Here is a 23,121-nt window from a genome sequence, read left to right as displayed (position 1 = left end):
ATGCATGCCACTAAATGGTGCCTGCGATGTGGGAATGGCAAGAATGGCAGACGTCTTACATATGTTACTTACATTGGAACCACAGCTAAAGAGAAACTGGCACCACCTACTCCACAAGTGTTTGTAGATGTGTGTAGTTTGAGAGGCACACAAAAAAGAAGTTAACTTTGCCTAAGACAAATAGACTCAGCATCCAAGGCAGAAGAAGATGTCTTCTGCTAGAAACGTCTTTGCCAATACACCTACAGCCATTTTCCTTCTCATTTTAAAAACCTGATCCTGGCTTTGCCTCCTGGGGCCTGGCTTGCAGGTTCAGAATAAACATCTGGTTGGTAGAAGGGCTGGGAGCCCACTTCAGATGGCATCTGGCCCCAGGCTGTTCCTGGCAGAGTAGTTACTTTAAACCTTGCATTCTCAGTTTCTACCATAATTTGGTGTGGCTATAAATTCACTTTTTGTTCTTAAGTTGTTTCCCCCCAGGCTCTTGTTTTATTAATTCCATAATCGCTGCTGTTCCATTTTTCTATATATTAACTTGTTTAATGGTTTATCCCAGGCATATATCTTCCTTCCTCTCATTCCCTGAGAGCATGTGTAAATTACCTAAATTGGTAATGTGTAAATAGATCCTATGTCAAATACGGAGCTCTGGCGGCACAGTGGTTAAGGCATTCTGCTGCTAACCAAAAGGTTGGCGGTTCGAACCCATCAGCCACTCTGCGGGAGAAGAATGAGACAGTCTACTTCCATAAGAGACAGCCCCCACCCAAAAGGCAGGAAGGATGGAAAGCCGGGGCCAACAAGGCTGCAGGATCCAGGTAGAGGGAGGGCAGAGAGGTTTCCAACAGCTAAGGGAGAAGAACTCATCTGTCAATTTGTCATAGTATGGTGGCTTGCGTGTTGCTGTGAGGCTTAAGGCTGTGCCACCAGTGTTTCAAATGCCAGCAGGGTTGCACATGGTGCACAGGTTTCAACACAGCTTACAGACTCAGACAGACTAGGAAGAAGGAAAAGGCCACCCACTTCTCAAAGAATTGGCTGGGGAAAACCTTATGAGTAGCTGACATTACTGCACAGCTTTATGAATAGCTCTGAAACACTGTCTGACACAGTGCAGGAAGACAAGCCCCTTAGGTCAGAAGGCACTCAAAATACGACTGGGAAAGAGCTGTCTCATCAGAGTAGAACCAACCTTAAGATATGGATAAGGAAAGCTTTTGGGACCTCAGTTTGCTGATGTGGCACAACTCAAATTGAGAAGAAATAGTTGCAAACATCAACTAATAATCAGAACATGGTATGTACATATGAATCTAGGACAATTGGAAGTTGTCAGAGATGAAATGGAGCACATAAAGATTGATATCCTAGGCATTAGTGAGCTGAAATGGGCCGATTTTGGCCATTTTGAATCAGACAGCCATATGATCTAATATGCCAGGAATGACAATTTGAAGAGGAATGGCATGGCATTCTTCATCACAAAGAATGTTTCAAGATCTGTCCTGAAGTACAGTGCTGTCAGTGATAGGATAATACCCATATACCTATAAGGAAAACCAGTCAATACCACTATTATTCAACCTCTAAAACCAAAGATGAGGAAATTGAATATTTTTACCAACATCCTGTAATCTGAAATTGACTGAACATACAGTCAAGATGTGTTAATTATCACTGGTGACTAGAATGTGAAAGTTGGAAACAAAGTCTTAAGAATCACTGGTAGTTGGAAAATTTGGCAAAAATAACGCTGGAGACTGCATGGTAGAGTTTTGTAAGACAAATGACTTACTCATTGCAAATACCTCTTTTCAACAATACAAACAGCTGCTATAGACATGGACTTTTTGCCAGATGGAGTACACAGGAATCAAATTGACTACATCTGTGGCAAGAGGCAATGGAAAAGCTCAATATCTTTAGCCAAAACAAGGCCAGGAACTGATTGTGGAACAGATCATCAGCTGCTCATATGCAAGTTCAACTTGAAGTTGAACACAATTAAGACAAGTTCACAAGAGCCAAAATATGGCCTTGATACTACCCCTCATGAATTTAGAGACCATCTAAATAACAGATTTGAAGCACTGAACACCAATGACCGAAAACCAGAGGAATTGTGGGATGACATCAAGAACATCATCCATGTATGTATATGAAGTGGAGAGTGCACCCAAGAACATTATAGGGTTGGCAGAAAGTGGTCCAATAACTTTATGTGTATGATCTGAATTCTCAGGTGTATAATGGGGCTGACAAGGGGCAAGGCTGTAGTCACTGCTTGGTCATAGCCAGCTACCCAGAGGGACCAAGTAGTTGAACCTGTGGGCTCGGGACCATAGTCACAGAGGACATCAAGTTCAATTGGCATAACATACTACACAAAACATTGTTCCTCCTATTGTAGTGTGGAGCGACTGAGATCTTAAAAGCTTGCAAGCTGCCATCTAGATGCAACGATGTGTCTCTCCTCATCCAGAGCAAAGAAAAATGAAGAAAACCAAAAATTCTTGGAAACAATTAATCCTAGTGACTGGTACACCATCCGATCTGCAGCCTATATGACTATGAGACCAGAAGAAATAGATGGTGCTCAGCTACTACTGTCAACCACTTGGAAGAGGATCTTTGTAGGAGATCCTGGATAGGGAGAACAATGTGGAACAAAACTCAAAATCATTTGGAATAAAAAGCGGGGAACAGGTTTACTGGCCCGAGGGAGCCTGGTGGAACCACTGAGACTATGGCCCCTAGCTGCCCTTCAGGTCTGGAATTGAACCCACACCTGTGGCTTCCAGCCAAACAATAGACAGGCATATCAGTTGAGCATTTACCTGAGGTAGATAACACTCCTTGGAGAGAATAAGCATGAGAGAAAGAAGGGCTGCTCAGGCACAGGGAGACAGCTCAGGGTAGGAGTGCGTAGAGAGATGGACACAGGGAAGAGGTGGTTATCGGGAGGAAGTGGGAAGGGAGATGTTGCATTGTGCTAAATTGTGGTCAATGTCATGAGACAAAGTGTATGTGAACTGCTGTATGGAAAGTGTATTTGCTCTGTAAATTTTCACCCAAATCACAATAAAAACAAAAAAAGAAAGAAAAAAAAAGAACATCATCCATGAAGAAAGTAAAACGCCATTAAAAAGACAGGAAAGGCAGAAGTGACAAAAATGAATGTCAGAAGAGACTCTGAAACTTGTCCTTGAGCAGAGAGTAGCTAAAGCAAATGGAAGAAATGACAAAAGAGCTGAACAGAAGTTTTCAAAGAGTAACTCAAAATGACAAAGCCAATTATTATAATGAAATGTGCAGAGATCTGGAGTTAGAAAACCAAAAGCAAAGAAGAACACACTCAGCATTTCTCAAGCTGAAAGAATTGAAAAAAATATTCAAACCTCAAGTTGCAATATTGAAAGATTCTAAATGGAAGCTCTGGTGGTGTAGTGCTAAGGCACTTGACTGCTGACCAGAAGGTTGGTGGTTCAAACCCACCATCCACTCCTCGGAAGAAAGATTGGACAATCAATCTACTTCTGTAGAGATACTGCTTCGGAAACCCAAGGAAGGGCCGCTGTGAGTCAGAGACAACTTAACAGCATGTAACAACAACAACAACACGGGCAAAATATTGAATGAAGCAGGAAACATCAAAGGAAGATGGAGGGAATACACAGAGTCACTGTACCAAAAAGAATTGTTTGATGTTCATCCATTTCAGAAGGTGGTGTATGATCAAGAACCAATGGTACTGAAGGAAGATGTTGAAGCTGCCCTGAAGGAAGTGGCAAAAAACAAGGCTCCAGGAATTGACGGAATATCCATTGAGATGTTTCAACAAACAGATGCCACACTGGAGGCACTCACTTGGCTATGCCAAGAGATTTGGAAGACAGCTACCTGGCCAACTGACTGGACAAGATTCACATTTATATCCATTCCAAAGAAAGGTGATCCCACAGAATGTGGAAATTATCGAACAACATCATTAATATCACATGCAAATAAAATTTGAAGATAATTCAAAAACGGTTGCAGTAGTATATTGACAAAGAACTTCCAGAAATGCAAGCTGCATTCAGAAGAGGATGTGGAATGAGGGATATCATTGCTGATGCCAGATGTATCTTGGCTCAAAGCAAATACCAGAAAGATGTTTATTTGTGTTTTATTGACTATGGAAAAACATTTGATTGTGTGGACCATAACAAATTATGGATAACATTGAGAAGAATGGGAATTCCAGAACACTTAATTGTGCTCATGAGGTACCTGGAAATAGACCAGGAGGCTGTTGTTCAAACAGAACAAGGGGAAACTGCATAGTTTAAAATCAAGAAGGGAGTGAGACAGGGTTGTTTCCTTTCACCGTACTGTATACTGAGCAAATAATCTGAGAAGCTGGACTACATGAGGAAGAATGTGGCATCAGGATTGGAGGAAGACTCACTAACGACCTGCGATATGCTGATGACACAACTTTGTTTGCTGAAAGTGAGGATAACTTCAAGCAATTACTGATGAAGACTGAAGACTACAGTCTGCAGTATGGATTACATCTCAACATAAAGAAAACAAAATTCCTCACAACTGGACATATAAGCAGCATCACGATAAATGGAGAAAAGATTGAAATTGTCAAAGACTTCAAATTGCTTAGTTCTACAATTGATGCCAATGGAAGCAGCAGTCAGGACATCAAACAACAAAGCACTGGGCAAATCAGCTCCAAATGACCTCTTTCAAGTGCTGGAGAAAAGGATGTCTCCTTGAGGACTAAGGTGCACCTGACACAAGCCATGGTATTTTCAGTCACTTCATATTCATGTGACAGCTGGTCAGTGAATAAGGAAGACTGAAGTGATGTGAAGTGAAGTGATGCTTTTGAGTTGTGGTGCTGGCAAAGAATGCTGATAGTACCATAGACTGCTAAAAGAACTAACAAGTCTGTCCTGGAAGAAGTACTGTCAGAATGCTCCTTGGAAGTGAGAATGGCCAGGCTTTGTCTCACCTACTTTGATCATGTTGTCAGAAGGGACCATTCCCTGGAGAAGGATGTCATGCTTGGTAAGGTGGCGGGTTGACGAAAGAAGGGAATGCCCTTAATGAGATGGATTGACACAGTGGCTGCGGCGATGGGCTCAAGAGTAGCAAAGGTCGTGGAGCTGGCATGAGACCGAGTGCAGAACTGAGCAGCATTTCATTTTGTTGTGCATAGGGTCGGTATAAGTCAGAGATGACTCAAAGGCACCTAACAACAACTACTTCCTTTTACAGCCCTGGAAACCCTATGGGGCAGTGCTCTGTCCCTAGGGTTGCTATGAGTCAGAATCGACATGGCAGCAGTGGGTTTTTTTGGGGTTTTGCTTCCATAAAGATTTACAGTCTTGGCAACCCTGTGAGGCAGTTCTGGTCTGTCCTACAGGATAGACAGCTGTCTCTCTATCAGTTTCTTGTGGCTGCTATAACAAATGACCACACTCGAGGTGGCTTACAACAATGGGTGCTGTGAATCAGAATTGACTCGATGGTGTAGACAGCAAGTAACCGCCATTGAGAAAAATGAAAAATAATTTACAGTGCCTCACATCTCAGTGACAACTTTCATTTTTTTCTTTTAACTTCACAAAGTTAATTGATTTAACACTTGAGTCAGCAGTACAGAAAAGGTCTTGGTCTGGTCCAGACAGGCAGCACCGTTCTTTTTTTCTGCCACCCTTAATTGTAGTCGTCACATCCCAAGGGCTGAAGGAAGCCATTGTTATCTTTGCCCTATTTCATGACCATCTCAACTCCACCCATCTCAAAGTGGGCATTCCTGGAGGTTGTCTGATCTCAGGGGCACCTCCAGCCTTTGCCTCCCTGCTGTCTGAGGACCCATGGTCTGCACCTGGACTGTTACAGAAGCCTCCTAACCCACCCCCTGCATCTGCCTTGCTTCTCCCCTACCCATTCCCAGTGTGGCCACAGACACCATTTCCCCATGGAATTCTGACCTCCTCAGTGCCTACTTGTGGTGGTCATGTGCCAAGGAGTCAGTTCTAACTCCCTAAGGTACCCAGAGGTACTGTACCCAAAGGTAGCTACCCTTTGTGACAGAGTGGAACGTCCATGGGGTTTTCTTGGCTGTAATCTTTACAAAAAGCATATCACTGGGTCTTTCCATGGAGCCACACTACCAAACAAAACCAGACTCACTGCCGTCAAGTTGATTCTGACTCATAGTGACCCCCTTTGGGTTTCCGAGGAGGTAGGATTGCATAATCTTCCTTCTGTGGAGTGGCTAGTGGGTTTGAACTGCTAACCCTTAGCAGTCCCCTTAGGCACTACCACAAACACTTGAGTCAGCAGTACAGAAAAGTCTTAGTATGGTCCAGACAGACAGCACCATTCTTGTCTCTGCTACCCTTATGGTAGTAATCACATTACCACCAACCTTGGCATTAGCAACGAATCAGTTAACCACTTGTGTCCCCACACCTCCTTACCCCCTACTTGAAACCTCCTTTAAAATAGCTTCTTGGAGTCCTTGAGATGCAAAGCCGAGGTCTGTATCATGGTTGACAAAGTGCTGAAGATCCATGGGCCAGCCTCCTCTCCAGCCCTGCAGTCTGCTCTGGGACCCATGCTCTCCAACACCAGCTACTGGGTCCTGCTTTCAGGGCCTCATTGTGGCTCTGCCCCTCTCACTGAGAGTCTTTGCAAGTGCTATCCTCTCTTCCCAGAAGGAAATACTATTGTAGGTGCCCTGGAGTTGGTTTTCAAGTCATGGCGGCCCCCTATGACAGAGAAGACTGCCCCATAGCCTTTCCTAGGCTATCATCTTTACAGAAGCAGGTCACCAGGTCTTTCTCCCTTAGAGCCACTGAGTGGGTTCAAACTGCCACACCCTGAGCACTTAACCATTGCACCACCAGAAGGAAATGCTCTGCCTCGACTCCCCGACCCTCCACCAACTCCTCGTACTCCCACCAACCCCTGCTTAGGCTGCCTGCTCTCAGACAGCTGTCTCTTCTCAGACAGCTCTCTATCAGTGTCCAGTGACTTCTGTAGCAAATGATCACACTTGAGACAGCTTACAGCAACAGGAAAGTGTGGTCTCACAGTTCTGGAGGGTGGAAGTCCAAAATCAAGGTGTTGGCAAGGTCCATCTCATCCGGAGGCACTGAGGAAACGCTGTTCCATGTGTCTGCCAGCGCCTGGCAGCTGCTGTAAACCTTACTGCCCCACAGGTCTGTAGGTGCATTGCCAGAGCCTCTGGTCCTGTCTTCACCCAGCCTTCTCCCTCCTATGTCTGGGTCACAGATCTCCTGCTGCTATTCTCGTATAAGGATGCCTGTCTTTGGATTAGGGCCCACCTGAAATCTAGGGTGACCTCCTCTCAGGATCCTTAATTACGTCTGCAGAGACCCTTTTTCCAAATAATGTCACGTTCCCAGGTTCCAGGTACGAAGGGGGGTGTATCTTTGAGGGCAACATTCACCCCCACCCTCTGCATAAGAAGCCATCCCTCAGCCCACAGCCCATCTTACCCCATGCCATGCTCTGCCCTCATAGGGCTCAGCATGGTTTGTCAGCAGATGCTCGCTGGCATCCTCATCTAATAAACGTTTCTTCCCCCCACCCCTTCCCCTGGACTTCAGTCCCTGGAGCACTGAGTCCAGGGTGGTTTTGTTCCTTGAGTCCCCGTCCCCTGGTATGGTGCCTGGCACGTCACAGGCCCTCACTGGGAAAACCCTCAGCCCTGAGACAGGAGGCTCCCTTCAGAGAAGAATCTGACATATTCTCGACAGCAATATCAGATTCAAAATCTTAACTCTGGATTGAAATTCAGAAGACCCAGGTGTTATTTTAGACTGATAAACCATACAATCCACAGTGAAGTTGTAAAACCCGTGACACTTGACACGGTGGAATGCTTGTCATCGATCTGTAAGGATGCTTGGAAGCTGGCACAGTCCTGACCTTGAGAGGGCTCCTGGCTGTCTTTGTCTCCTGGAGCTGCAATCCCTCAGTAGGTGGCTTCAAAGAGAGAGTGTATTATCTTCCAGTTCTGGAGGGTAGAGTCTGAATGAGGGTATCTGTTGTGCCGATTCCTTCTGGGAGCCTGGAGGGAGGAATTGCCCCATGTCTCGCTCCTACTTCCTGGTGGCTGCTGGCATCCTTGGCTGCCTGCACATGCCTCCATCAGCACCTGGTATCCAGCCTCCCCCGTGTAACTGTTTCTGTGTCTGTCTTCTTTTATAAGACCTCTCTGCTCCCGACTTTGTAACTGAGAACATCTGCAAAGAAAACTCCACAACCAGGGTCACAGTTGCTCCTGTAGGGGCCAGGACTGCAGTCTGTCCTTGGCAGGGGAGACAGATCATCCCCACCTTGACCTCCTTCTTTTCTGCTCTGGCTCACTCTGCTCTCTGGGCCACTGTCTCATCTCCATCCCCTTCTCTGTCCTGCTGATCCCACCTCTGACACCTCTGCTCTGGAGGCCTTTCTGTACTCCACAGAGGAGGGCTGATCTTCTTGCATTTGTACAGCTGATTCTCAGTCTCTCATCCTAATCATCATAGTTTTTCACTGTATATTTTCTATATGTTGAATGTTAAGCTTGCTGCAGACACATGTACTCTGTGCATAGATGAAGCTGGGTACCAGAGGAGCCATTAATTAGTTTGATGAATAAATGGACAACTTGACCCTGTAACAGAAATCTCCGTCTTTTATTCACGAGGCTGCCCCAGGACATCTTTGCATCTTTCAGATTAGATTACAGCTGTTCCTCTGGAAAGCAGCTTGTGGAGAGTTGTATATCTCCATTGCTGTGTTCTGCTGTTTCTGTTGGGGAGAGTGGGTGCTGGAGTGTGAGTACTGCCCCTGCCTGTGTCTGCATACCTTGCTGTACCCCTGGCAGCCTTGTGTCCACAGAAGAGCAGCACTTCTGTTTGGCCTCTATCCCAGAGGACATCTGCATCTAGGTCCATCTCATTTACTGGGTCTCAGAAGGATGGGCTGGGCCTGCGGGTCAGTCTAAGCTGGGAACAAATCACCTTTGTTTCCTTCCGGAGTATTTGTCTCGCCTATCCCACTCTCTGTACTCTGCAGCAGTTGATGTACTGACCACACATCATTCTCATCCCCAAGCTGCTTCCACTTTCCATCGCCACTGATTTCTTGGTGTTGGAATGGTGAGGGCAGCCCCACTTGCTCTGGGTCACTCAGCAGGATCATGTTTTCCATACATTTGGTCCATGACTGTTGGCCGGTACAGTTCATCTGCCTCAGGAAGCTTCACACTCACTTCTATCCTTTTGCACTCAGCATGCATTGGTGGTCTTCCAGCTGGGAGGGCACTGGTTTTTGCAGCACAGTTCGCTGTTGAATTTGCTCTAAAGGCATGCTGTTCAATAGACATTGGCCCTTTATTTTTATTTCCACCTTTCCTGACTCTGGTTATTTCAATCTATTATACTTTAATAAGTTAGTAGTTTACATTTTGATGAAGGTTGTATTAAAATAATTGTTGCCAGTATTTTTGCAGCATTTTTGCTGAATTGATCTTGTAAATGTTATTGTCCATTTTTCTACATAGCATCATTAGTCAACACTCTTTTTTCCTTTGTGAAAAATAACTTAATGCCTTTAGGGGTGAACGACATGCGCACCGCAGCTTACCAGCCTCAACATGTGGTGGACGTTCTAGAAACTAGGTGTGCAGTCATCTTAAAAGAATGTTAATAGTGGATTTCACTAAAGAATCAAGGTGCTTTCTGGGGGATCCCAAATGTTGAACCCTGAACTATGCAAGACCAGGATGGTGTCAGAGCCCATGCTCAGTCCTGTTTGCATCACAGTTGAGGTTTTTGCTCAGCGGTCCATCTCAATTGGGTTCCCAGGGTAGGCCTGTGCTTCCCTGTGGTTGGTTTGTCTTCTCCCCACTGACTTGTCCACATCGCCCCTCCTCTAGGTTGTTTTTGTAGCCATTTTGCTGCACAGCCACCTGGAATGCCGTGAGCCTCTGCTTATTCCAATCCTGTCCTTGTACATGGGCGCGCTCGTCCGCTGCACCACCCTGTGCCTGGGTTACTACAGGAACATTCACGATATCATCCCCGATCACAGTGGACCAGAGCTGGGGGTGAGTCTTCCCCAATGTGGCAGAAACCTGTGTACCTATTCAGAGTAGAATAAACGTGCCCCCCAGCCCTCCATGCAGCAGGGCTTCAGTATCGTCAGCATACTCAAAAGCCATATGCTAGGTCGTGTCCACAGGGAGTCCAGACATGAAGAGACTTACAAGTCACGGTTCAGCGACCTCATCCTCCTGTGTGGAGATGGAGGCACAGCAAGTCGTGTCAGGCTGAGGAGGGACAATACTCACAATCCCTCTGACTCTCTGTTGTCATAAGTAAATGTTTCTGTAGCCAGCAAAGATGTTAGCTCCCGACATCTTTGAATTTACATTGTATGTTTCATAGCAGGGATCCAGGCTTGGTTTACACTTGGTGCATTCTATTCTAGCTCAGTCTCTAATTCATTTACCTCCTATGGACCACGTAGAGCATTACATACCAGAGCAGCACATGGGACATGTTAAGCTATGGCACCTGCCTGTAAGCAGCTGTAAGTCTCCTTTGACACACGAGACCAACACAGAGCAATGATCAGAAATGGATTGCATGTGAAGTACATTGAGAATACAGCCCACTGGGTGGAGAGGAGAAAGGCAGGCTGCAGTAGCCCGGGAAGTTGCCCTGGAGGAGGTCGAGCTTGAGCCATGCCTCAAAAGGTGAAGGAGATCACAAGGCAGGCATAATCTCACCGAAGTGGCCAAAGCATTCTTTTCATCTGAGTATGTGTGGTATCTGGCTTGCGTGTTTTCTCATTTTTCCCCCCATAGATTTTAGACCTCATTGGGGTGGTTGCTCTGTAGCCTAAGGCAGATATGAATGATGATACACAGCCCTAAACAAATCATCATACTCTGCCCCATGGATCCCACCTTTGACCCCATATTACGTTCATCCTGGCAATACAGCCATTGTATTGACCACTTACCTCCATCCCAAGGTCAGGTCATCAATAAAATCCTATCTAGTTACTGGCTATCTAGCTACTAGGACAACCACATCATATTGTTTCACCGTCTGTCTTCTAACATTCAGTCAACAGCATGATGCATTTCTTAACAGTCAAGAAGAATCCAACTCAAGGTTATATTATAAATGGTTTTCCTTTGCCATGCTGATCTGCTTAGGGAACTCTTAGACCACTCCACTCAGTACACATGACACCCAAATCATTAGGCACATTTATGGGAGCTCACTGATTCTGAAATAAATCACAATCGTTTTCTCATTTCTGGGAGTTACGTCTTACTGACCTGGATCCTAGCCAGTCAGTTGATGATTTAAACAGCGACTAATTTCAGTCTGTTTCTTAGCCCACAGCATTGGACCCTACCTTAGAGTAGCCTTGGACAAAAAGCAGTGGTTTGGATCCATCAAGCTGAAACGTGTGTTTTGATTTCACAGTCTCTTGCCAGACATCTGAGTTAATTTCTAATAAAGCTGTATGATTCATTTTAATTCAGCTTGGCTTGTCTATAGAGGCTTTTCCTTATATTATTTTTAAGTGAATTGACTGATGATTGACACGAAAAGGAGAGGCTTTGGCGCCGAATTTTGTTCTGTTCTGCTTCTAGCGTTGAGTGAACCTTTGTCTCTGTTTCTTTTTGCAGGGAGACGCGACAGTCAGAAAGATGCTGAGTTTCTGGTGGCCTCTCGCCCTCATCTTGGCTACCCAGAGGATAAGCAGGCCCATCGTCAACCTCTTTGTCTCCCGGGACCTCGGTGGTAGTTCGGCAGCCACGGAGGTAGGGCACTTTCTGGGGACATAGGCCCTTGTGGTCACTTAAAGAGGGGGGTAAGTCTTTGCACATTGTCCCCAGTGATGTGGAGAACTCAAGTCATTCCATGGTTATGTGACCCATTCGTACAAGGAAGCCATGAGGATCCCACCGAGTGTCTTCGTATCTTCTGTAATTACGTAAGAAAACACCTAGCCCATCCTCCTCATTGCCCACATGAGGGACCTGGAACCAGCCAGAAGCTGGACTCGTGTGAGGGCCCAGGTTGTCTGACCCCCACCAGTGGCCCTTCCACCTCTTCCTTGGACTCAGCCTGCTTGCTGTTACCCCTGACGGCACTTGCCACGGACAGTGCAGCCATACAGCAGCAGATGAAATGAAAATATCCGACAGGTGATGGGCTGGGGCCCCCGCCTCGAGCCAGCCTCCTCACGCCTTTTCTTTCCACAGTGTTTCTATACCACCCAGCCCATCATGACTTCACATGCTCCTTAGCAGTCTGCCCTCATCCAAATGCAAATCTTCTTTCCTTCCCTGCTCAGAATGCAAGAAGAACCGAGAACTGGCAGCCACTCCAAAGAGAATTAAGTCACTTTTTCCCTCCATCAAACAGGGCAGGAACAAACGGAATGACTTCATTTTCCCTCCTCCTACACTGCCCTCTGGAGAATCACTCTGTCCCCAGGACTGCTGACCCTGACAAAGGCTGGTACCTGCCATCAGAGCCTCTGTTGACACGGTGCTTTGTGAAGGAGTGGCTGCGAGCTGCGAACGCGCCGTCAGCAAGTCTCTGGCCCAGATCCCCTGCCAGTTCCTGCGTCCTGGGAAGCAGCCCGTGTTGGCTGGGGAAGAGAAAAACATAAATCAGAAGTCGAGCGCGCACTCTCGCTTCAGTCTGCGCCTGGCCTGGGCTTTCTGAATCACGACTGTGCTCCTGGGTGGCTTCTGCGGCACAGCAGCTTTTTCACTGAAGGACTTGAGTTTAAGGAATATGACCCCCACCGCCTGTGCAGTGGGATTCCATCTTCCTTGAGAAAAATTATAGATTAAAAACTCAAAAAAACCAAACTCACTGTCATCAAGTCGATTCCAACTCATAGCAACACCGTTTGGGTTTCCAAGGCTGTAAATCTTCACGGAAGTAGATTGCCGGTCTTCCCTCCGCAGAGTGGCTGGTGGGTTTGAATCACCAACCTTCTGGTTAGCAGTCAAATGCCTTAGAAACTGCGCCACCAGAGCTCCAGATTAGATTACAGCAGTTTCTAAGTTGATCTCAAGGGCATAGTGGCACATGTGTGGTGGAGAACCTATCCTTATGGATCACCCACTTGCGTGGCTGGCTTTTCCTGCATGTGTCTCTGGGCTGTATGTAGTATTCCTGTCATTCCACTAAGGAATAGCAGCTCCCAACAAGTGTCATGCCTTGTGCAGCTAGCAGGTGATGAAGGGGTGATTTGCATCCAGGTCTGCCTGGTTCCACCGCCATTTCTCTTCCAGCAAGGTCCCCACCCAGCTGCTGACTTACCTCATGTTCCTGGCACCGTGGGCATCACTGTTATGCTGACTGAAATCAATGAGGCCTACGTTCCATTTTTCCAAAGTACTGACAGAGTTGAACTGTCAGGTGTGGGTTTGAAGTTGTTGTTTCTTAATATAAAAAAGCCTTGTTTTCATGGAAGAGGGAAAATTAGCTTCCTTAAAGAAACATTTAGTTTTGTCAAGTTAAAAACCAGTTGGCTATTCTGATTGAACCAGTTGGACAGGAGTCGAGTTGGGAGTGCCACAAAGCCATAGACAAACCTGTTACATTAGCTACCCTGAGAATAGGGTGTGGGAGCAGAAAGAAGTGGGCCCTGGGTGGATGGAGAGGGGAGAAGGCTCCTGATTTCATTCCGAGACTCAAGAATTGGGCTGGACTACAAGGTTGGGTTGACTTAATGGGAGGAACAAAGGCGTTGGAGTCTGGTGGACCTGGGCTGAACTCTTGGCTTCTGAGCTTGTTTCTTGTTGGATTCTTACAAGGCAAGATGCATCTTCCTTTGTCTGAGAGCCACTCCATTGGCACTAACCTGTCTACAGACAGATCACATGGGCACCTTAGACCCAGCTCCATGTTAGTGTTAACCCCTTCTGTCTGTCCTGGGGCTGGCCCACGAGCACTAGAGTCAGGGAGCTGTGAGCTGTAACCACACCTGGGGCCACTTGTTGTCACGGTAGCACTGGGGTGCTTTCTGAGGCTAGACACATTAACGCCACTGACTCTTCCTATCCTAGGCGGTGGCAATATTAACGGCAACGTACCCTGTGGGTCACATGCCATATGGCTGGTTGACGGAAATCCGCGCTGTGTATCCTGCTTTTGACAAGGTGAGCCCATGTGTGGTGTGCTGTCTGAAGCTCACCCCTGGAATGACCTTCATACCCTGGGGTCCCTGGTGAGGAGCACGGCAGTGTTTTCCACTCCCCCACCATGGTCAGGTTAATACGTGCTGGTGGTGTGGAAGGAGAGACATGGAAGCCGTTCCTGCAGAAATAACAGGAGCAGGATAGGGTTACATTGACACTGCTCCCAGTGCATTTCCAAGTTCCTATTCCCATCATCACTTTCAGGACACTCCAGTTGAGACATTTTTTCTTTGCAAAAGGGAAAATAAGTTCAACAAAAATTAGGTGTTTTTCTTTTTTTTATTTTTTTAAAGCTGTAGTTTGAGTGAAAGTTTACAGAGCAAGTTCATTTTCTATAGAATAGTTCAAACGCATTTTGTTTCACGACATTGATTGCAGTGCCCACAGTGTAACAGCTCTCTTCCCCTTCCTCACTCTGGTTACCTTTCCCTGCATCCTTCTTTCCTATGCATTCCTGCCCCTTGAGCTACCTCCCCATGCAAATGCTGCCCTGCTCTCCTGTGGATGAACGTTCTAAGGAGTGTACCTACCTGGTGTGAATGTGCACCTTACGCACCTGTCTGTTGTTTGGCTGGAAGCCATGGGAGTGAGTTCAGTTCCAGGACGGAAGGGTGACAGGGGGCCATAATCTCGGAGGTTTTACCGGGCTCCGTCAGGCCAGTAAGCCAGGTCTCAGGATGGGGACGCTGTTGTTAGGTGCCCTCGAGTTAACTCCAGCTCATGGCAGCCTCGTGTAGAGCTGCCCCATAGGGTTCGCTTGTCTGTAATCTTTACAGATGGTGGGTCTTTCTCCCACAGAGCTGTTCGGTGGCTTTGAACTGCCATCCTCTCGGTTAGCACTGAGCATTTAACTGTTGGGCCACCAGGTCTCCTTATGGGAACATTAAACAAAAATTGTTTTTAATGTGTTGGGTTTTTTCCTGTGGTTTTTAGAGTTAGAGTTGTAGTTTACTGACTAGCACATACCCCGTGCTTCAGGTGAGGGTCATGTGTGTGAGCTCATAGGCTTGTCTCGGCATGGTGGTGCACGCGCTCACACGGCTTGTCCATACAGCAAGCCGGGGTACAGTTTAATTTGGATCCTGTCAACTTGCTCCAGCTTAAAGCCTCTGTGAGCAGCAGCTCTATCGCCCAGGGAGGCACATAACCCTTCCGACCTGTAGCCAGTGGCAGGGTCACTGACCTGCTGGCCATTTAATAAATGTATATTTAATTAAAGCTTAATTAATTGAACCTGTAGGCTTTTAGCCTCAAATGAATGACTGGCAAAGCATACCAAAAAAAAGAGATTATAACAACGTCTTATAATGAAAACGGAAAGACGCAACACGCTGCCGCTTGTACCAGGTGGAGCAGCTGCTGTGCTTTGGATCTCTGTAGAACTAAGAGCGTCACGGGTACCAGTTTCTCTCCTGTGAGATAAAGAGCCATGGGAGGTGAGACGAGGAAGCCTCCCTGCCAGGGGCCCAGCAGATCCCCTCCGGAAGGTTGGGCCCATGTCACTCTGAGCTTGGCTAACTCTGGGCTCTCCTTCCTCGTGTCCTGACCCCATGGACACCTTAAATGATGGAAAGACACACAGCCAGGCCAGCCACAGACTGCTTGGATATCTCCTTCCTCCACACGGGCTCCCGCATCTGAAGGGCCACTCTGTGCTGTTTGTGGACAAGACCTGTGCAGTAGGGGCTGGGAGGGATGTCTGATATAGCCCCCTGCCCCCTTTCCATCCTGGCCCTCCACTATTGCTGCTCCCTTTCTCTGCTCCCAGGGTCCACAGGCATGATTTTCCCGCTAGTGCATACTCAGGTGAATACACACACACGCATGCACACACATACACCCGTCTGCTCACAGTGTTCTTTCACTCCACCCACCCCTTTGCATCTCCTCTCCTCAGTGTCAGCTTCCTCCTCTATTCCCCACCCCTGCTCAAGCATGCATACTAGCTCCCTTCAGCCCCAGTAGCGATCCCACCACACAGCCTAACATGACACAGGGCCCAGGGCTCACACACACTCTGCTGTGTGTGGAACTTCTGTAATAGAAGGACCACATGTGTTGTAAACATTTGGTGGCAAAGCAGCTTTGATTCCTGCCTTACAGACCTTAGAGAGTGGACGTCAGGAGTCATTTTCAGGAGAGCTGAGCCTCCATGTTTGAGTGCATTTCATTCAATCTAATGACTGAATTGAGTGTGTTCTTTTTAAGGAAGATGAGCATGGAAGAAAATCCTGGACAGTCAGGTTGCGCACAGATCTTCCTGCTCCATTTCAGTCTCAGCTCGTGGAGGACACTGTTACAGACAGTCCCCGATTACAGACAAGTTCCGTCCCTAAGCTGTGCATGAGTCACAACAGTTAGGTATAGTGCATATCTAACACAGTCAGTCAGATGTTTGTCTTAGAATATAGTGTACCTCTCTATGCATAAACAAAAAAACCAGAAGTCCTTCCAGATACACTAAAACATCTTTAACATCATGGTGCTGCTATAATAATAGTAACATTTTGGTGTGTGTTGGAAAGTAGTGCCCATTGTTATTATGAACCATTTTATGTACCTTGAGTTCTTGATAGACTAGGCTTCACAGGGGTTGGCTCGGAACTGCAGGTTGTACGTAGGTCGGGGACATCTGTAACCCGGGGTCTGCCAGTATCGAGAAGAATAGGTTAAAGTGTTAGAAACTCCTGGCGTTAAAGTCACACCTGCTGCTGGTTTTGGCTACCACGAAATAATACAACTTAACAATACAGCAGTGTACGGTTTCAGGAGGAGCATCTGAGAAAAACATTGCTTTATTCACGATCAGTGAGGTTAGGAATGATGAAGAAATTCCTCTCCCAAGCTTACTTCCAGCCAGCAGCTCCAGTTACTCAGAACCCTTTGAAAGCCCCACCCTTTGCTCCTAGGCCAGTCAGTGAGCTGCCCCAGGCCACTTGAGTGGCTGCTGTCCGTTTGCTAACATTTTCGACCCCTCTGCGTGTGCTCCCAGGCCCTGCCACGTTGACGGTTGAGACCCTCAGCCACTTTGTGGGCTCTGGAATAAAAGGTTTATGTTCTGCAGAACGTCTGGCACTCTAGCTCAGTGTGAACAGAGAGATGCTTCCTCTCGTGCAGATTCTCTCCTGTTGCCAGTTATTGCCTGGCAAAGAGTGTTTCCCAGCACAGTGGGCCCCCAGTCCACGTCACCAGGCTTCATTCCAACCGTGTGCACAGAAATGTCTGCTACTTTAAATGGAACAATGTACGTGAAGGAGGTGTGGCTCATTGTCATCTCACCTGAGTAGCACACGTAACTCCCTGTGAGGTGGCCAGCTTCTCAGCCAGCTGGCCGTACACCACCCTTCCAGTGTCCTGGGTGAAATGGCCACCGGGACCTCCTGCCCACTGTGTGGTTCACTCTGTCATTCCATTGGTCTCTGTTCAGGAAGCAGATGTGATCTAAGGACTGTGGTCAATTCCCACTCAGGGAAAGCCCATGTGTTACAGGGCAGAACTGGTCCATGGTGTCCTTGGCTGTAACTGAACTGGAAGCAGGTTCCAAGGCCTTTCTTCTGCAGTACTTCTGGGGGGGTCCACACCCCAGTTGAGGACAAACTGTGCCATTGAGGGACCCTGTCCTAGAGACTAGAGTTAAGCAGGTAAAAAAACATGCAGAGGTTTGATCAGGTGGCCCTAGTAAGGGGAAGGGACCGGAGAGATTGCTTTAGCCACCTTTCCACTCCTGGTAGCATTTACCACTGGTAGCATTTAGGGTTACCACTAAAACTCACTGCCATTGAGTTCATCCCAACTCATAGCAACCCTCATTGAGTTTTTGAAGCAGTAAGTCTTTATGGAAGTAGATTGCCCAGTCTTCCTTCCACAGAGTGGCTGATGGGTTTGAACCACCAACCTTCTGGTTAGCAGTCAGATGCCTTAGGCACTGTGCCATTAGAGCTTCAGTGGCACTATAGGACAGTTCCCAAGACTGTAAGCCAGACTGCCACGTCTTTGTCTCACAGAGGCTGGTGGGTGCCAACTGCTGACCTTTCTGTTAGCGGCCTAGCACTTTCACCACTGTGCCACCCAGGTTCCTCTTAGCCTCCTAACCCACTGCTGTCAAGGTGATTCCCACTCATAATGGCCCTATAGGGCAAAGTAGAATTGCCCCATGGGGTTTCCAAGGCTATAAATCTTTACAGAAGCAGACTGCCCTATCTTCCTTCCACACAGCAGCCAATTGGTTCGAACCACCGACCTTTAGGGTTAGCATCCAAATGCCTTAACCACATACCACCAAGGCTGTCCTGTAAAGGACAAATCAAAGCACTCTTCCAAGTGAAACATCAAGCCCTGTGTGTGTGTCTCCTTAGCCTGTGTGTGGAGCCAGGTGCGTCAGGTTTGTTTTTGTTAGCCAGCCCCGAGACTAATTGGATCCATAATGAAGCAGGGGTTATTTTTCTTGATGGCTTTCCTGGCCAGCTGCTCTGGCTGGGAGCTGGCCGTGCTCAGCATGGGGCTGTGATGGCCTCAGGTCTGGAGAAATGGAAGAAGCCTGCTTGACCATCTGTGTTATTTGCTTAAAATGCAGTTTAACAAATGCTTTTGGAGTACCCTCTCTGCCCAAGAAAACGTGTGCAGAGCCCTGCAGTGCCAGAGCTGGGCAAGGCACGGGGCCCTGTAGCTGGGGCCTCGGGGAGGCGCCACTGAACATGAGGTGGGATGCGGTGCCTGAGAGTCTAGGACGCCAGGTATCACAGGAAGTGGGGCCCAGAGAGGCTTTGGGGAATAGTTGGGCCTGGAAGAGATGGGTGAGTGCAGATCGGACGACCCGATGCAGGAAGCAGAATAGAAGCACAGAGGAGTGAGCCCACAGGCGGGTTGGGGGACCTGAGCCTGAGCCGAGTGTAACGGTGGGAAAAGTGAGTCCACTGCAGAACGGGGAGGGCCTGCTTACACGTCACTGGAGGGGAGGCCCCAAAGATCACTGAGAAGGGCTATGACATTTAGGGTGTCGTGCATGGTAACCGGACCAGAGTCCACAGGGCCCAGGAGGGCACATGTGGGGCAGAGAGCGGACTTTGGAGCTTGTAGCCCAGCACCAAGGAGAGGGCTGACTCAGGCGTTTGCATGGAGCATTCAGTCCAGAAGCCCCTCTGAGTAACAGTCACGTTCAGAAATATGACAGCCATTTAAGAGAGCCTTACACGATGGTGTCCTCCAAGTTGTCACCTGAAACCGACGCTTCAGACCCATCAGATGAGACAGACATGAGCTGCCCCACAGACCCACGCGTGGGTGGCCGAGGGCAGCACAACACCTGATCACACTGCCCTTCCTTTTCCCTAGAACAATCCCAGCAATAAACTGGTGAGTGCCAGCAACACCGTCACGGCAGCCCACATCAAGAAGTTCACCTTCGTCTGCATGGCCTTGTCACTGACGGTAAGGAGAAGGGGGATGGCTGCTTTCAAGGGAGAAGTGTTGTGTTCCACAGTGTGATGGGGTAGTCCATTCATCAGCAACCTCCTCACAAGGTCTTCTTCCCAAAACACGAACAAGTGTCATTCAGCAGGACAGGGAGGCTGGGAGAGAAGCCCACTTCTGGCCTTTCCAGGACGTGGTGAACACTGCAGACAGGTGGACTGTCTTCTCGTCATAATGTCATCTTCCTGTTTCCTGCCTGTTTCATACATCCAGAGTCTACTTCGTAACCTTCCTTGTCCCTTTTCTGGATGTAACTGGTGTGATTGCTGTTTCCCGTTACAACGTTCCTTTCCTAGTTGCGTTTCTGTGGCTGTATCCCACTGAGTTACCAGTCAGCAGGTACTTAGTGAACACCCACTGTGCCCTGTGCTGTCTGCTGCAGATGCAGCTGTGACCAAGCACAGATATTACCCACGGTGGGCAGGTCCATCAGCAGCTCAGTGCACATCCATTTGTTCCATGCCCGTGGGCAATCACACACGTAGGGTAATGGTCAGAAAACATGGACTTACAGGCTTTATAATCCAAAGCACGTGGTATACTATCAAGGCTTGCTTATGACATTCACCGACGGCAGCAGAAAACGTAGTATTTATGCCACCCGCTGCTGTTGGGTCGACCCCGACTCATGGTGACTGTGTGTGTCAGCGGGGACCCGTGCTCTTTAGGGTTTCCAGTGGTGGATTTTCCCAAAGGGGATCATCAGGCCTTTCTTCCATGTGCTTCCGGTCAGACTCAAACCTGCAGCCTTTCAGTCGGCAGTGACTGCGTTCACGTTTGCACCACCAGGGGCTCTGGAATGTGAAGATGAACATGAGAACGGGGCAGTTCCGTTCTCCTGTGTTTGTTGTTGTGGTTATGTGCTCCCTCTTGGGAAAGTCTCCGTTTAGATAAGACAGGGTACGTTTGTTAGAGGAATGCCTGGGGTGTGCAGCTCTCCTCAGAAACGAATAGCAGTCACATGGGTCAGGCTGGGGACAGAAGCACTGTACTGCCAGTGTTTCTTACTATTGTCAAAGGAGCCATTTTGCTAGGTGAGCACAGTTACTGGTCCTTTAAAAGCAAGCCCCGCATTTTACACCTTTGATGGACATTTTTCCCCAGCACCCAGAGCTTAATGTTTGATCCATTGATCCACCCTTGAGTAGATGTAACAAGAGATACTGGCCCATCATGTAACACCACGGAGGTCACTCGTGAGTGCACCCTCACCCACCCCCAGCGCAGCCCCTTCTACCGTGCTGCCCCCATTGAAATGTGGGGTAGCGTCTGGCACGCCCCAGGATGCCTTGTGCCCCAGGACGCCCTGTACGAGGCAGTGCTCTGCTCACCCGTGTGCCCCCGGCCAGGCCACCCCAGGCAACCCTGTTCCCTGGCCCCATTATACCCTCTGTGCTCAGCAAGTTTTTCCATAGTTCCCTAAACACTAACAGAACACCAGGCAACCGTGCAACTGTTCAAGAGTGTGTTAGGAAAAACAGAGATGACTTCTGTTCCAGGAACAAACCTCAGCTCCTGGCGACTGGAGGTTGAACTGACTGTGAAGCCAGCTTCTGTGTAGAGCTGGAACTGTCGCTTGTTGGTCACTCCTGTTGCTGGCCTCCTGGCTTCTTGAACTCGACTCTGGCATCTTCCCACACTGAGTCGAGTCCAGTGGGGAACATACTGCACTGGGTGTCAGGATATTCCTTCTCTCTGGCAATAATTTAAACCTCTAAAATGTTACTCTGCAACAAGTTGATTTTGAAATAACTCTTCAAGGTCTGAGAAATGCCTTCATTGCTCATGTGGAGCCCTTCCCTGTTTTACGACTGTAATCCTAGATCTAAAACCATCTCTAACTAGAAGGGTTATGGTAGATTTTCACCATGGAGACTTGGAATCTTTTGTTGGAAAGGACCTTGAAGGTGAGCTAGTAAAAGCACAGTTTTTGAGAAAAGGAAATGAAGAGGATAAATGACTTGTACAAGTATCCAGTAATAGAACCAGCTAGAACCCAGCCTTCTGGACTTGTTCTCTGGTGCCTTTTGTTCTGGGTTACACTGTTTCCAGAAAGACGGGACAGATACCTGGTACTTGTGCCCTAGCGTGTGGAAATAGTGGTTTCTTCAGAAGGTTAGAAACAGTGGTATTTGGGTTTGCAGCTTATGAGGTGTCACATCCATTGTCTTCTTGATGATTCAATTAATTGATCCAGTCTTGGCTAAAGGAAGTCTTCATTAAAGGAAGTCTCAAAAAAACTTCAAGCATGCTTATCAAAATGAATGTTAAGCTGTCCTTACAACGTGTGACGCTAGGTGTGGGAAGTTGGCTCCGCGTCACAGCAATCGAAGGAAACGCTGCCCCTCCTGTGCCATCTTCACAGTCACTGGGAGGTTGGGTCTGTTGTTGCAGCTCTTCTGTCGGTCCATGTCGTGGGGTCCCCTCGTTTTTCTGGTCCTCCACTTTACAGACACTGTCGGTCCATGTCGTGGGGTTCCCTCATTTTTCTGACCCTCCACTTTACCAGACACTGTTGGTCCATGTTGTGGGGTCCCCTCGTTTTTCTGGTCCTCCACTTTACAGACACTGTCGGTCCATGTCGTGGGGTTCCCTCATTTTTCTGACCCTCCACTTTACAGACACTGTTGGTCCATGTCATGGGGGTCCCTCGTTTTTCTGGTCCTCCACTTTACCAGACACTGTCGGTCCATGTCATGGGGGTCCTTCATTTTTCTGACCCTCCACTTTACCAGACGTACTGCCCTTTTCTAGCAATTGGTCTTTCTTGATGACACACCCAAAGGACACAAGCCCTCACTTCCAAGGAGCATTCTGGTTCAGTCTCTGCCTTAGTCTGTGAAAACATGTGCCTCAGTCACTTTCTGTAGTTGATCATTGAAATACTACAAGGACATATATTTTTGTATTCCTCATTATAGATTTTAGGAGCTCTGGTGGCATAGTGCCTAAGGTATTTGACTGCTAACCAAAAGGCTGGCGGTTCAAACCCACCTGCCACTCCTCAGAAGGAAGGTTGGGCCATCTACTTCTGTAGAGATACCACCTCGGAAACCCAAGCAGGGGTCGCTATGAGTCCAATCAGACTCAATGGCAGTGAGTTTTCTTCTAGGGTGCCTCTGGGTGGACTTAAGCCTCCAACCTTTTGTTCAGCCGTCAAGCGGGTTAACTGTTTGCACACCAGGGAACTCACAGTGGTGACCAGGGTGGCCTGCAGGCAGGCCTTCTCCAGCTGGACAGTCCTGACAGCCACAGGCAGAGGGTGGCAGCTATGAGCTCACCACGGCGGGCAGGTACCGCCTCTGGGAAAACGGGCTGGCACTGCTGAACGTGGGGACACACTCTGCCTGGTATGAGCCTTTGGGATCCCTCCTAATCCCTCT

The 23,121-nt window shown here is 47.9% G+C and overlaps 1 protein-coding gene across 1 annotated transcript in view; it reads left to right on the top strand.

The window, feature by feature from the left end:
- Positions 1 to 23,121, top strand: part of ANKH (ANKH inorganic pyrophosphate transport regulator) — a 170,962-nt gene that overhangs the window by 123,281 nt on the left and 24,560 nt on the right. The window contains exons 5-8 of the mRNA XM_007954199.2: positions 9,962 to 10,132; positions 11,735 to 11,869; positions 14,138 to 14,230; positions 19,601 to 19,696. Coding sequence (XP_007952390.1) covers positions 9,962 to 10,132; positions 11,735 to 11,869; positions 14,138 to 14,230; positions 19,601 to 19,696 — 495 coding nt within the window. The remainder of the gene's footprint in view (positions 1 to 9,961; positions 10,133 to 11,734; positions 11,870 to 14,137; positions 14,231 to 19,600; positions 19,697 to 23,121) is intronic.

The sequence above is a fragment of the Orycteropus afer genome, unplaced genomic scaffold, assembly GCF_000298275.1.
Source record: "Orycteropus afer afer isolate SDZICR_OR568_19922 unplaced genomic scaffold, OryAfe1.0 scaffold00442, whole genome shotgun sequence".
Lineage (NCBI taxonomy): Eukaryota > Metazoa > Chordata > Mammalia > Tubulidentata > Orycteropodidae > Orycteropus > Orycteropus afer.
This window is presented reverse-complemented; position numbering and strand designations above follow the sequence as displayed.